Below are 12,826 nucleotides of genomic sequence, written 5' to 3'. Positions count from 1 at the left end.
TTGGCTGTAAATAAAAGTTAGCATAAGTTTGATTATATCTGTTTTTGTTCCCGACATTTTGAGTCGAAAAACAAATTTTTTATCAATCGTTGCATGCTAGTATGCCTATTTACATTATAACATTTATCTTTTTTACACTTCAGAATTTCAGAAAGTAGTAAGCTTATAGCAAGCGTCAAACTACGATCAGAGGCTCATCATAAGTGCATGTGTTAGTTGTTAGTAAAAAATAATACAAATATAGCCTAACACACGCACAAACAAAAATTAGCATTTAACTATTATAGAACAAAAAATTACGATAGTGAAGCACTGGTTCTAAACAATGATTTTAATCCTACCTTATTTAAATTTAAATCTATCGATGAACAGTTTAAGTTGTATAAAATGCTCATTCGACTTAAAGCTTCATTCTTGCCATAGTTAGTTCTATGGAAGTCAATATGTATAAAATCAAACGTGCGCAGGTGATGAGTTCCGCCCCGGTAATTCAAATGTACACAAGATAGCAAATAAGGTGCATCAATTTCACCATTAATGAGTTGATGAAAAAATACTAAGTCATTATTAACACGCCTTTGATGGAGAGATTGCATTTGAAGAAGTAGAATACGATGTTCATAGGGAGGCAGATCATAGGGATCTTCCCAAGGAAGACCTTTTAGAGCAAAGCGAATGAAATTATGTTGAATTGATTCAATACGTTTTCTATGAATTTCGTAATAGGGAGTCCATACCTTCGAAGCATATTCAAGATGAGGACGAACATGGCAATTATACAAAGAAAGGGTAACATAGGGATCATTGAACTCCTTTGCCCAGCGTTTTATAAAACCAAGCATAGAACTTGCCTTATTAACAATAACATTAATGTGATGTGTAAACTCTAAGTTGGAACAGAAATGTACACCTAAATCTTTAAATGTGGAGGCACGACAGAGTTTTTGCTGTGATATACAGTAGTCAAATACGTTACTGATTAGTTTTTTAGTGAAAGTTATAGTCTGGCATTTTAAAGGGTTGAGTAAAAGGCTATTTTTCCCACACCAAAATGTGAAACTATCAATGTCGGCTTGTAAAAGAATACGATCATGGTTTGACTTTATTATTTTGAAAATCTTCATATCGTCAGCAAAAATAAGAAGTTCACTTGAGCGTAGACATGACGATACATCGTTAATAGACAGGATGAACAGAAAAGGGCCAAGATGGCTTCCCTGGGGAACACCAGATTGAGCAACGAAAGGTTCAGAATGACAATTTCTAAATTTTACCTCGTAGGATCTGTTTTCAAGGTATGACTTAATCCAAGCTAAGAAAAATGGTGGAAAACCAAGAGCCTTAAGTTTAAATAAAATAATTTCGTGGCTTAGTTGGTCAAAAGCTTTAGAAAAGTCAGTGTATACACAGTCAACTTCATAACCTTGTTCTAAAGCGTTTGAACATATGTTTGAGAATGTGAGGAGATTAGTAACGGTTGATCTTTTTTTCACAAAACCATGTTGCTGTTCGCAAATGATATTTTTACTAAATTATGCTACGCTTTCACAAACAACTTGTTCAAATACTTTAGGAATGCAAGAAAGCTTTGCAATGGGCCTGTAGTTGCTTATATCCGACTTGTTACCTTTCTTGAAAATTGGTGTAAGAAATGACTTCTTCCATATACTGGGAAATTTGCCTGTTTTTAGGGAAAGTTTGAATAAAAACGTAAGGGGTTCAACTAAAACATTACTACACTTTTTTAGTACTATCGGGGGAATACCATCAGCACCGGCTGAGCAGTCATCATTCAACGTAGATAAAAGATCAAGGACCGTACTCTGTAGTACAGGTATGTGGCTACAGCTAGTTTGCGAAAAAGTGTGATTTTTATGAAAATATACTTCATCTACTTCTTGAGGGCTATTAACAAATGACTCACGGAAATTCGTCGCGAAAGCGTTACAGATATCAAAAGTTTTATCTAACGAAAGGTTCTTGTAATTGAAGATAACTGGAAAGCCATCTGATTTTTTCTTTGAGTTTACAAAATTCCAAAATTTTTTAGGATTCTCTTTCAAAGAGGTGCCCATATCAGTAACATAACAAGCATATAAATAATTAGAAAGAGATTTAAATTGGTTAAAGAGTTCAACATAAAAAGAGAAGTTGACTGGAGACAGAGTTTTGAGATACGTTTTCCATGCCTTATTTCTTTTGTTACGCAGTAAACGCAATTCTTTCGTGTACCAAGGATGGCTAAAGTTTGTATTTCTTGATTTCTTTATCGGTACATTTTTTTCAAAACAACAATTAAGGATCCTATAAAAAGTTGAAACTGCTTCGTCAATGTTAGAAAATGCTAGTGTATCAGCAATTCCAGAAATGGTTAAATCTTCAGACAACTGCTGGAAATTGGCTCTTCTGAAATCAAAATTATATAAGCAATCAAAAGAATTACTGTGATTAGTAAGGTAATTACTTAAGTCAAAAAAAAATGTCCAAAGGGGGGTGATATTTGTCAATATTAGTGATTACTGATCGAGATTCTAGAACAAGAGTACTAATAGCGTCAGAAGAAAAGACTAAATCGAGAATTCGATTTTTTGAGTTTTTAATACAGCTTGTTTGCTGTAAGTCAGTAAGAAGGACTTTATCGAGAAGAGATAGTTCCATTTGCGAAGAACAAGGAGAGGCTTCAAGGCAGGAATCGTCTTCGGATGGAATCCAGTCAATGTGTGGTAAATTAAAATCACCTAAAAGTAAGATATTGGTGTCAGAGCTGGACAAATTTATAAGATAGTCTAATGCCAAGGAGAGATCGTTATATACAGACTCCAAACTTTTTGGAGGAATGTAAACGTTTAAAACGAAAAAAGTCTTAGTCTGTACCATTATCTTTACACATACCAGTTCAATTGATAATACAAATGGAAAAGATACAGAAGAAGAGAAATATGTATTTTTTACCGCTATGAGAACACCTCCACCTAAATCCTTTGCATTACCAACATGACGATCTTTTCTGTAAACTTCGAACTCTTGACTAAAAAGTTCTGTGTCGGAAAAGCTTGAATTAAACTTTAAACTCGTTTTCCCAAAAGTAGTGTTTTTCAAAACTGTTGGCACGATTGTAACGAAACTTTAGAAGATATCCTAAATCTGTAAGACATTACTTACTCACAAAACATCTCGTAGGTCTAGACACAAGTCTTTTTAAAAAGCAAAATTTTAACAGTCTTTTTTAGATTGAAAAACATGGTAAAAAAGCAATTTTTTTCAAATCGGTGCCATTTTGTGAAATGTTCAAGTATTCAAAAAAGTTGTGTTTAAGCCTAATCAAAGTTCTAAAAATTAAGTTAAGTTTTTTTGTTGTTTCAAGATTCTAAAGCTGAGTTATTGTGCCAGCCATTCTACTCCGTCTCACCGCCAGTAGTCCGTTCAACGACACGTCATTCAAGGTAAATTTTATTAAAAAAAAAACATCCTAGAAAACTAAATTTTTCTTACGACTTTGTATTTTATTCTATTCAAAGACGTTTTAAACATCAAAATAGTAAGTTCTGTCATTCAAAGCACAAGCACGAAAAACTTTAACAGGTCCTTGATGTTATTATCAAACATTCTTGTAAGTTTATTGCACCCTCAACGACATGAGAGGAGATGGTCCACATTCGACAGAATTGTAACGTTTTTTTTAATGGGTAATAAATTTGAAACCAACGTATGAGTTGATCTTATTTTGTTCACATCCCTTTTAAGTATTCATACGCATTTGTACATGTTACTTACTCAAATTTACTTTTATCATTTGATTCACATTTTTATATGATAAACTTCTTCTTGTAACGAATGATAGACTATTAATTTTCATCTCTCAAAATGTATACCTTAACGAAATGAGTGTATATTTCTTTTTCTTTTATTCTTTATTTACTGCCTTAGCAAAGGGAATTGTTATTGTCCTTTTAAGGACATGAAGCAAAACGTCGACAACGAAAACCAAGAAGTCGAGACAACTTGAAGCCATTTAAGGAATATTTATATACCTACGACAGAAAACAAAAAAAAAGAAAATATCCTTTTTTGATATGATAAGAATACACCATTTCGAGATTGCGATATGCCTCCTGTCTGGTTATGACATAAATAAATTCTATACTTTGTATTGGTAAGTAGGTATGTATATGTTTTCTGTGTGATATAATGTTGTCGTTGTCGCCCATTCAAGGACAATAAAATACGAATCTCAGGTATTTATTTAAATATAAATACGCATTTACTTGTGTACACGTTTGAATGAATGCTTTCGAGTCAGTAGTCATTTTAATAATATGATGACTGATAGCAATAAACTCAAAAAAAAAAGAAAGTTATCAAAAAGGAGTGACTCCTGTAGTCTTTAAGAATTTCAAAAATATAGATACGATATTTAATCCACTTTTTTTTTGTTTCTTAATTAAAAAAAAAAGATTTAAAAATAGAACGGATTAAAATTTAAATTTTTTTCGGCATAAGTCTATTTTAAAAATTTTGAGCGATTAAATTTTATTCATAATTTAAAGTTAGTAATGTTGGGCATTACTTAAATTCAATAGGATCATAGTAATTTTCTTAATATTTGTCACAGAATAAATATAATTTTTCAAAACTTCCGACAGTTAACATTCAGTTTGATAATCGAATAGTAGAATTTTCACCTCAAAATATTTTGCATATTAATCAAAATTAGTACACACGCGATGATATCATTTTTTGAAAGTGACAAAAAGTCTCAAAATTTTAAGTAAGCGTACAGGGTTTCTCAGTTAAGCTTTGGTTTCATGGAAGAAGCAATTTCATTGTTAAAGCATTTTAGATGGTTTTATAGTTTATCGGTCAGAAAACATACTTTTTTAAGTTTTTACATTTTATATTTTTTTGTTTTTAAAATTGAAACAGCTAAAAAATCCATATTGCTTTTGTTCGGCTATGCTCAAAATGTGTTCTCTGAGTCTTGCAATTCCTCTTACTAGGCTTTTCAACTTATCGCTTTCAACCGAAGAATTTTTGGATAAATGGAAATTGTCGTTGATATGTCTAATAATAAATAAGGCTTAAAACAAGAGTTTATTAATTACAGACCCATTTCAAAACTGAAATAAGTACCGAAAAGATTTTGAAGCGATAGTGAAAAAATGCATTTTTGACGAAGTAAGATCAAGTATATCATTAGATGAACATTGAACTTGGAAATCAGGGTGAAGCTGTCTATACAGATTTCGATATCCTGCTAAGGAAACTAAAGTGCTTAGGTTTTGACTCCAACCTTCTTAAGTGGTTCAAAAATTACTTGACTAATCGTAAAAAAATGAGATTCTTAATCATTCTGGTGTTCCTCAGGGCAGCCATTTAGGACCTCTACTCTTCATACTTTTTTTTAATGATCTACCATCTAGAATTATGAATTCTGGCTGTTTGCTTATTGCAGATGAGCTTTTTAGGTCAATAAAATATGAATTAGATTGTCATAGACTTCAGTATGATTTAGATGAAGTGTCAGCTTGGTGTTGTGAAAATCGTTTGTTTTAAGATATAGCTAAATGCTAAAGCATTATATTCACGAAGTCACCAAATGCTTTTTAAGCGTTTATACGTAATTTTTGATGTACCGCTTGAATCAGTGCACAACCAGAAAGACCTGGACATTTACTTTTGATTTGCACTTGGAATATATAATTTGTTAGGCTAATAAACTACTGGAATTTTTAATTCAAAACTCGAAACATTTTTTCGACCCCTACACCACTGGTAAGTCTTTGTATATTTCACTTATAAGATCAATCCTCGAGTATGCATGTTGCATATGGTGTCCATTGTATAGAGTTGGTATTTTACCTAGGTATAGTGATAGATTTCTTTTAATAGGCTTGAAGTCTTTTGACGCTAGCTCTAGCTCTAGGTTTGCTAGAGGTTTTCTATAATCGTATTGATTGCCCAAAACTTCTTTCTCTTTTTTGATTGTATGCTCCCTCAAGGCAGTTGAGGTTGAGGAAAACACTCTTTTAAGTTCCACGTTCCTTTACAAACTACTACTTTAGATCCGATCCTTTTTCAAGATCCGGTTCTGAGTTCAATTCGATTTATGATAATATTGAATTGTGTCTCAACATAGATGTTTTTAAAATTAATGTTTTGAGTTTAGTGTCAAAGCCTATATTTGTATTCATGTTAGCCTAATTTTTCTAAATATTTGTAAGAAATTTTCTAATTACTTTATAGTAAAATGTTTGTAGATATTACATTTAAATACTTAATGAACTTTTCAATCTGTTATGTAATTTTAACTGGAATCAATTGTTTGAGAACTGTGACATTAATGCTATGTGCTATAAATTCTACTGTGTTCTCTTCAACTTTTTTATGAGACCACACCATTGCGAAAACCACGCAAAATTTCTAAATCTCATCCATGGTTTGACTGTTGCCTAAAAACTTAAAAAAAAAAAGAAATAAGGCCTGGATTAAATAAATTAAAATAAAAGCTGATAATGACTTTGTAATATACAGAGATAAGAAATATGTTTATTGACTGTTCAAATATTCTTTATAATTAAATATATAACTTTTGGAGCTATTTTTATAGTAAGAGAAATACCGACGGGTATCCAAACTACATGTCTTTCAATAACGAACTTAGCCATGACTTTAAAGGTAGCGAACGTTTGACAGGAGTTGTTGCCAGAGTTTTTAACCCTCTCACAAAATTTCCCTCATTTAAATTCAATAGTCTTTGGATCTCTGAAGATGAAATCGCTCAGAACTTGAAGTTTGGTATAGCCACGGTTCAGATTGGTTACCTTCTTATATTTTGAAAAAATGCGCATCCTATTTATCATTTCCTCTTCATATTCTTTTTTATGAATTGCTCAAATCTTCTGAAATTTGGAAGAGTTCGTACATAACACCGATACATATAAATTTTAGTAAAAATGAGATAAAAATGATCGTAAGTTATTTGAGTCCATTATTTGTAAAGTCATATCGTTTAATTGTAGGTCTATAATTTGTGACAGTCAACATGGTTTTGTTCAAAAAAAGTCAACAGTTACTAACATCTTTCATTTGTTCTTTTTGATTGGATTCGTTTGAAAAACGGAAACAAGTTGACTGTGGCTTCACAGACTTCAATAAGGCCTTTGATAAATTGTGCCTGAAACGTTAACTCCCAAACTTAAATCCCAAGGCCTGAACGATAAATTTGTTAGTTGGGTTTCGTCGTATTCATATAATAGATCATACAGCGTAGTTATTAGGAATGAGCGGTCATATTTGTATACCAACTCTGGCGTACCACAAGGTAGCCACTTAGGACCTTTACTGTTTATTTTGTACATTAACGAATTACATTCCATTATAAAACTCTCATTTGTTTTAATAAATGCTGATGACTAAAATTTTTATGATGAAGATTAAAATTTTCAAACGTATTGACTCACTTGACGACTGTTTACTCCTACAAGATGATCTAAATAGTTTTCGCGAATGGTGTTTTATAAATAAGCTTTTACTTAACATAGACAAATATAAATCAATGTATTTCACACGCAAACAAAATGTTTTGACTTTCAATTATCAATTAGACTCTTCTTATTTGACTTAACTCTGTACTTTCTCCAGCCTAGGTATTATTCTTGATTCAAAATTAGCTTTTACAAATCATTATGACTATATTATTAAAAAAGCAAATAAGACACTCGGATTTATAAAACGGTTTTCACATGATTTTTCCGACCCTTATATTCTTAAACTTCCTTACATATCATTTATAAGACCAATATTTTAATATGGCTGAATAATATGGGCTCCCTTTTATTCAAACAGAATAGAAGGAGTACAAAGAAGATTTATGCATGGTTCAATAGGCTCGAACTTCCACCGTACAATCATAGGCTCACGTTCATAAATCTTCCATCGCTTTCTAAACACAGAAAGTACATTCAGCTGTTTATAAAATTAATCAGTGGGTCAGTCATATCACCATACATTTTGGAACAATTAAACTTTATTTATATCCCTACAAGTATTAGAAGACAAGTTCCTTAACGTCCTATTTCAAGCAGGTCGAACTATGGTAAAAACAATCACCTCAACCAATTGATTTCAGTTTACAGCAAGTATTACTTTTTGATATATTCTGTAAGCGATGATTTTTAAATTAAACATTTAAAGTAAATTTGTTCAATACTTCAGTTTCATTTTTTGTTTGCAAATTGTTTAAAGCATGTAAATCTACAAATCTAAGAATAAATGAATTGTTGGTCTTAAGTTCTAACCTTAGTTTGTTTAACGAATTCAATAAATCAAAATCAAATCAAAACAATACAGAATTCTAGAATACAAATTCCAAGTATGTACTAAGCAATGAAGAATAAGATAAAAAAATAAATTCAAAACACACTCCGATTAGTTACTTGGAATTTTTAAGGACAAAATAACGATGTTCTGAATTTTCATTAACATTGAAACGAAATTACTGTTAAAATTGGGCTAGTGCTGTTTTGTTATATTAAAAGTAATCTAATTAAACTTAAATAAATTTCAAGTCCAACATTTGAATGCTAAATGAGCTAAGCAAATTAAAAACAAAAGAAGCTCGGATGCAACCCACAATGATAATTTCCAATTCGTCCTCATCTGCCAATTTGTCTAAAACTTAAACAAAATATTTTTTTTTGTTATTTTTTTAAGTTTTCAAAAAAAATAATTCCAAGTTACTAACAATGTTCTGCATATTATAAAATAAGTTTTATTTCAGTATCCGTTACCGGATTTTTAAGTCCAAAAAACAATTTGTATGAATTTTAGCAGCATTTTTTGAAAGTTTTTATTTCTTTCAAGAACATTGGATTTTGCTGATAACATTATTTCCCGTTTACAACTTAATTTAGTACAGAATGGAATCTTTTGAAGTTAATAACTCTATTTATTCTTGTGATATTGAGAATCGAACATCAATTTTTCAAAATTATGTGTAGTATTTTCTTGTAGATATAAATTTTAATAAAAAAACTAAGTGTTGATTTTCTATAAAAGTCTTACTTTATGATGGCAACAAAATTTAAAATAAGTTGGAATTAGTTTAAAGAAAATATCTTTACTTTTTTGTCGAAAATTATTTTATACTTAACTTTAGTATTTTAAAAAATTGCACATTATTTGATTTCAATCAAAATTTTTACATATGTCAAATACGTTATTATTTATTGCTAAAAATTATTTTGGAGGTAAAATATGATCTTGTTCCTAAAATATTTGAGGTAACATATAATTTTTTCTTCAGTTTCGTGAGATATTTTGGGCAATCAAAATTATGCAATTTTATTTTAAATTGTTGTAGCAAAAAAATCACCTATTTAATTTTTTGAATGTCGTCTCATGTTTTATCGACTCTAGTGATCTTGAAACATCTATAAAAGTCTAAATTTTCAATTCGAAAAATCTTTACTTCTTCATTAGAAGTGGCTTGAGTAAAATATTAGTATGGTTTTTTGATTTAGTCAACATTGATTGAATATTTACATGGGGAATTGTTTTTTATTACATCTTGATATTTTGTATGGAGAGTATGGACAAATTTACGCACAATTTTTTTATTAAAACTTTGAAGGTTAATAAACACCTAAAGTTTTATCCACGGGTTCTGCCTCTTGCGAGGAATTGGAAAATTTTCCCAGAGGAGTTCTTGTCATGATAGAGTGCTTTCCTAAATTAGCCGTTCGGATTCGGCACATAAATTTTAGGTCCCCTCCATCCCAGCAATTACTCGCACACAGGATTGGTTGAGAGTTGTAAGTCACTAGACCCTGGTTCTCTACGGACTGTTGCGCCACCTAATTTATTTATTTAAGTTTCAAAATTTGGTAGTAATAAAATATTAGAATTTAGCAGGACCAACATTTTTAACGTTATCAAACCCCTCCAAAATCGATGCTCCGATTTCATTGTTTTCTAATTAACAATTATGCTAAAATTGTATAAAAGTTTATGAAAAATCCATATTCTGTTTTCAAAAGACTCCAGGTCTTTTCACCAAAACCATGTTGCTCAAATTAAATACATGTATCATAGGTCCGAAATAATTTTATTAAAATTTTTTTAATGCACAATATGGGCGATATTTTTTCTGTGTTAAGATTTTTTTTTAGGTGTTTTGAAATTCGGTCTTTTTTGCCCAATAAAATAACTAAAAGTTATTGAAAATGTCATAAAGCACAAAAATGGATCTATTCCCGAAAAACCAAAAATCAGTTTGAAAATATTTTAACACCCATATTACTCATTGACCTATCACCCAATTCATGTCATAAGTGCCAATATTTGGCATTCTGAAAAAAAAGTGTTTATTTTGGGCACTACAATATTTGAAAGTTTAAAATTTAGTCCCCCAAACGCAAACATTAAACTAAAAAATGTAAGTTCGCCCGATAACTCGGATCGTCAAGAAAGGTTAAAAATATGATCCACTCAAAAATTAACGAAACAAATACAAAATTTTCAACAAAATGGAAAATTGTTTTCATTGAAAAATTACCTTTTGACAAAACTATAGAAAAAATAATGGTCGTAATGCCAAAATAAATGTCATAAAACCCAACCCCGATGTCATAAAAACTAAATTTAAAATACTTTTGGACAAAATGACAACTAATAATTTTGGCCCTTCTTTTATTTAAAATCTGTTTGGGCTTAACGACATTAGCTTTGTTTTGTTTTGGGCATTTGTTTTTGCTTTTCGAGGTTTGTGGCCAATTTGGGCTTTTTTATGTTTTAGGGATTTGCTGTTATGGTTTTGTTCAAAAATACCTAACGCCTTTTCAAAACACGAAATGTCAGATTTCATTTATGCGTACATTTGTTCTAATGACTAATGCTGAGTTTTAGCATGCTAAATATTTTAAATATTCAAACTCTGTTTTCTAAATTAAGGATTTTTATTCAAAACGAAACCCTATTCAAAAAAATGGAAGAGACATTTCATTTTGATAATGAATTTCAGGACTTCGAAATCAATTTCGAATAGAAATAATTTTTTTATTAAAATACAGTCACTGTATTTGACATCAAAATTTGGCTTAAAATTAGTAAGGCCATACAAAGAAATACACAGGATAAGTAGGAACTTCAAAATTCTGACTTGATTTTGATTTGACCCACCTTGAAAAATCTCTTAAATAAGCTGAAAAATTAAGTTCTTACCTTGCCACCAGCCCATTGTTCCATATTAAGCCATGTGAGGTTATCAAGTTGTGTATCATAGTAGCCAAGCTTTTTATATTCTCCATTGATCATTTGTTCAATTTGTGTTAAGGCAATACGATCACCTTGGGAACTGAATGCAACAACTCCCTGTAAATATAAAAAAGAAAAAATACATAAGATAATTTTAATTTAAATTTTTTGTTTAGATCTTCAACTCCCAAAGACTTTTTGTCTGTGAAGTAAAATATGTTTCCCTCGAGAAATAATTGTTATAGAATTAATTGAAAACACACCTTTGTGTGTTTAAAATTTATAATCTTAAAATGTAATTATTTCAACACATAACCTATCTAGAAAATACGACCTCTACCTATAACTATGTTCGCTATGATCTAATTAAATTTCCTTGCACTCTGAACATATAATGAGTAATTTATTGTTATTTATTTCCCTATTTTTCTTTATTATTCCTATGAAAAAAAGGAATATCTGCTCCTGCACCTTTCTCTCCAGGAGCTATAGATAACCAAAGAATAACCAAGAAAAGACTACATATAGACCAATAAATTACCAACCACACCCTATAGATTCATTCGTGCACATTTAACAAACTGTTAACCACCCGCTGCTGTTGCTGCTTTGCTTCCTTGTTTATAGATAGCCATAGACTATAATGCAATATCAAGCAAACAAAATAAAGCTTAACATCCAGGATTTTCTTTTGCCTAAAACTACCTCTGCCATCAGAGCCATCACCTTATATCCTACCTTATATCCTTACCTTAACTGACTATAATTTTCTCTTCAACTAAAAAAGCAATGATTTTTGTTTTTATTTATTTATGCTTTTTTTTCAAAGACGATGGTGATGGCCTTTCCTTGTGCTAATATCCTTCTTTCTTTTTTTAGAGGTATATAACAATAAAGAGAAATATATACAATAAAATGAAACCACAAATCACTTTCACTTTGGGTTCAGATGTGGGCTGTGGAACCTCTTAAATCAACAAGAAGAAGTCCAATCCCAGTTAATAACCCACTAAATTATCTGTTATGAAAATATTTGTATTTGGATTGTATCAATACACTCCGAGTCGTTTATTTGGGGATAGAAATTTGTTGTGGAACGTAAGCAAATGTTTTCTCATTTGAATGTTTTGGTTTGAAATTGACAAGTTTTGAAAACCTTTACCAGATCAATAGTTTTGGTAAACAAGAACATTATTTTTACGGTGTGAAAAACCCGGTGGAAACATTGCCAAACAGCTATCAGATATACCTTCTCTGAAGGGCAAGGTTTTACAGGAGAAAGAGGGATGTCACAACAAAAACTTATGAATGTAACTTTTATCACAGGTAAAAAGATATCCTAAGAGTAACCTGTGAACCGAGAACATAGTACTAGAACCGTAATATATGCTGAGAAAATGGAAAAATAATTTCTTTAAACTATTTAAAGGTGATGATGAATTGAATTTCATCATTCAACTATGTTGACGTAGAAGAACAACTCCGCTTATCCAACCTCAATGAAGGGAATATCTCATGTGAAACCCAATAAATCCCTATCGAATTGTTCAAAGCAGAAGGCGAAGACTTGGTA

General features: G+C 30.7%; 1 protein-coding gene across 2 annotated transcripts in view; it reads right to left on the bottom strand.

The window, feature by feature from the left end:
* LOC129942090 (gamma-aminobutyric acid type B receptor subunit 1) overlaps positions 1-12,826 on the bottom strand; it is a 561,118-nt gene that overhangs the window by 121,799 nt on the left and 426,493 nt on the right. For both annotated transcript variants that reach the window (XM_056050889.1, XM_056050888.1), the window contains exon 8: positions 11,221-11,370. In XM_056050889.1, coding sequence (XP_055906864.1) covers positions 11,221-11,370 — 150 coding nt within the window. The remainder of the gene's footprint in view (positions 1-11,220; positions 11,371-12,826) is intronic.

This window comes from Eupeodes corollae, chromosome 1 (assembly GCF_945859685.1).
Source record: "Eupeodes corollae chromosome 1, idEupCoro1.1, whole genome shotgun sequence".
NCBI classification, from domain to species: Eukaryota; Metazoa; Arthropoda; class Insecta; order Diptera; family Syrphidae; genus Eupeodes; species Eupeodes corollae.
The sequence above is the reverse complement of the archived record's forward strand: the minus strand, read 5'-3'. Positions and strand labels throughout refer to the sequence as shown.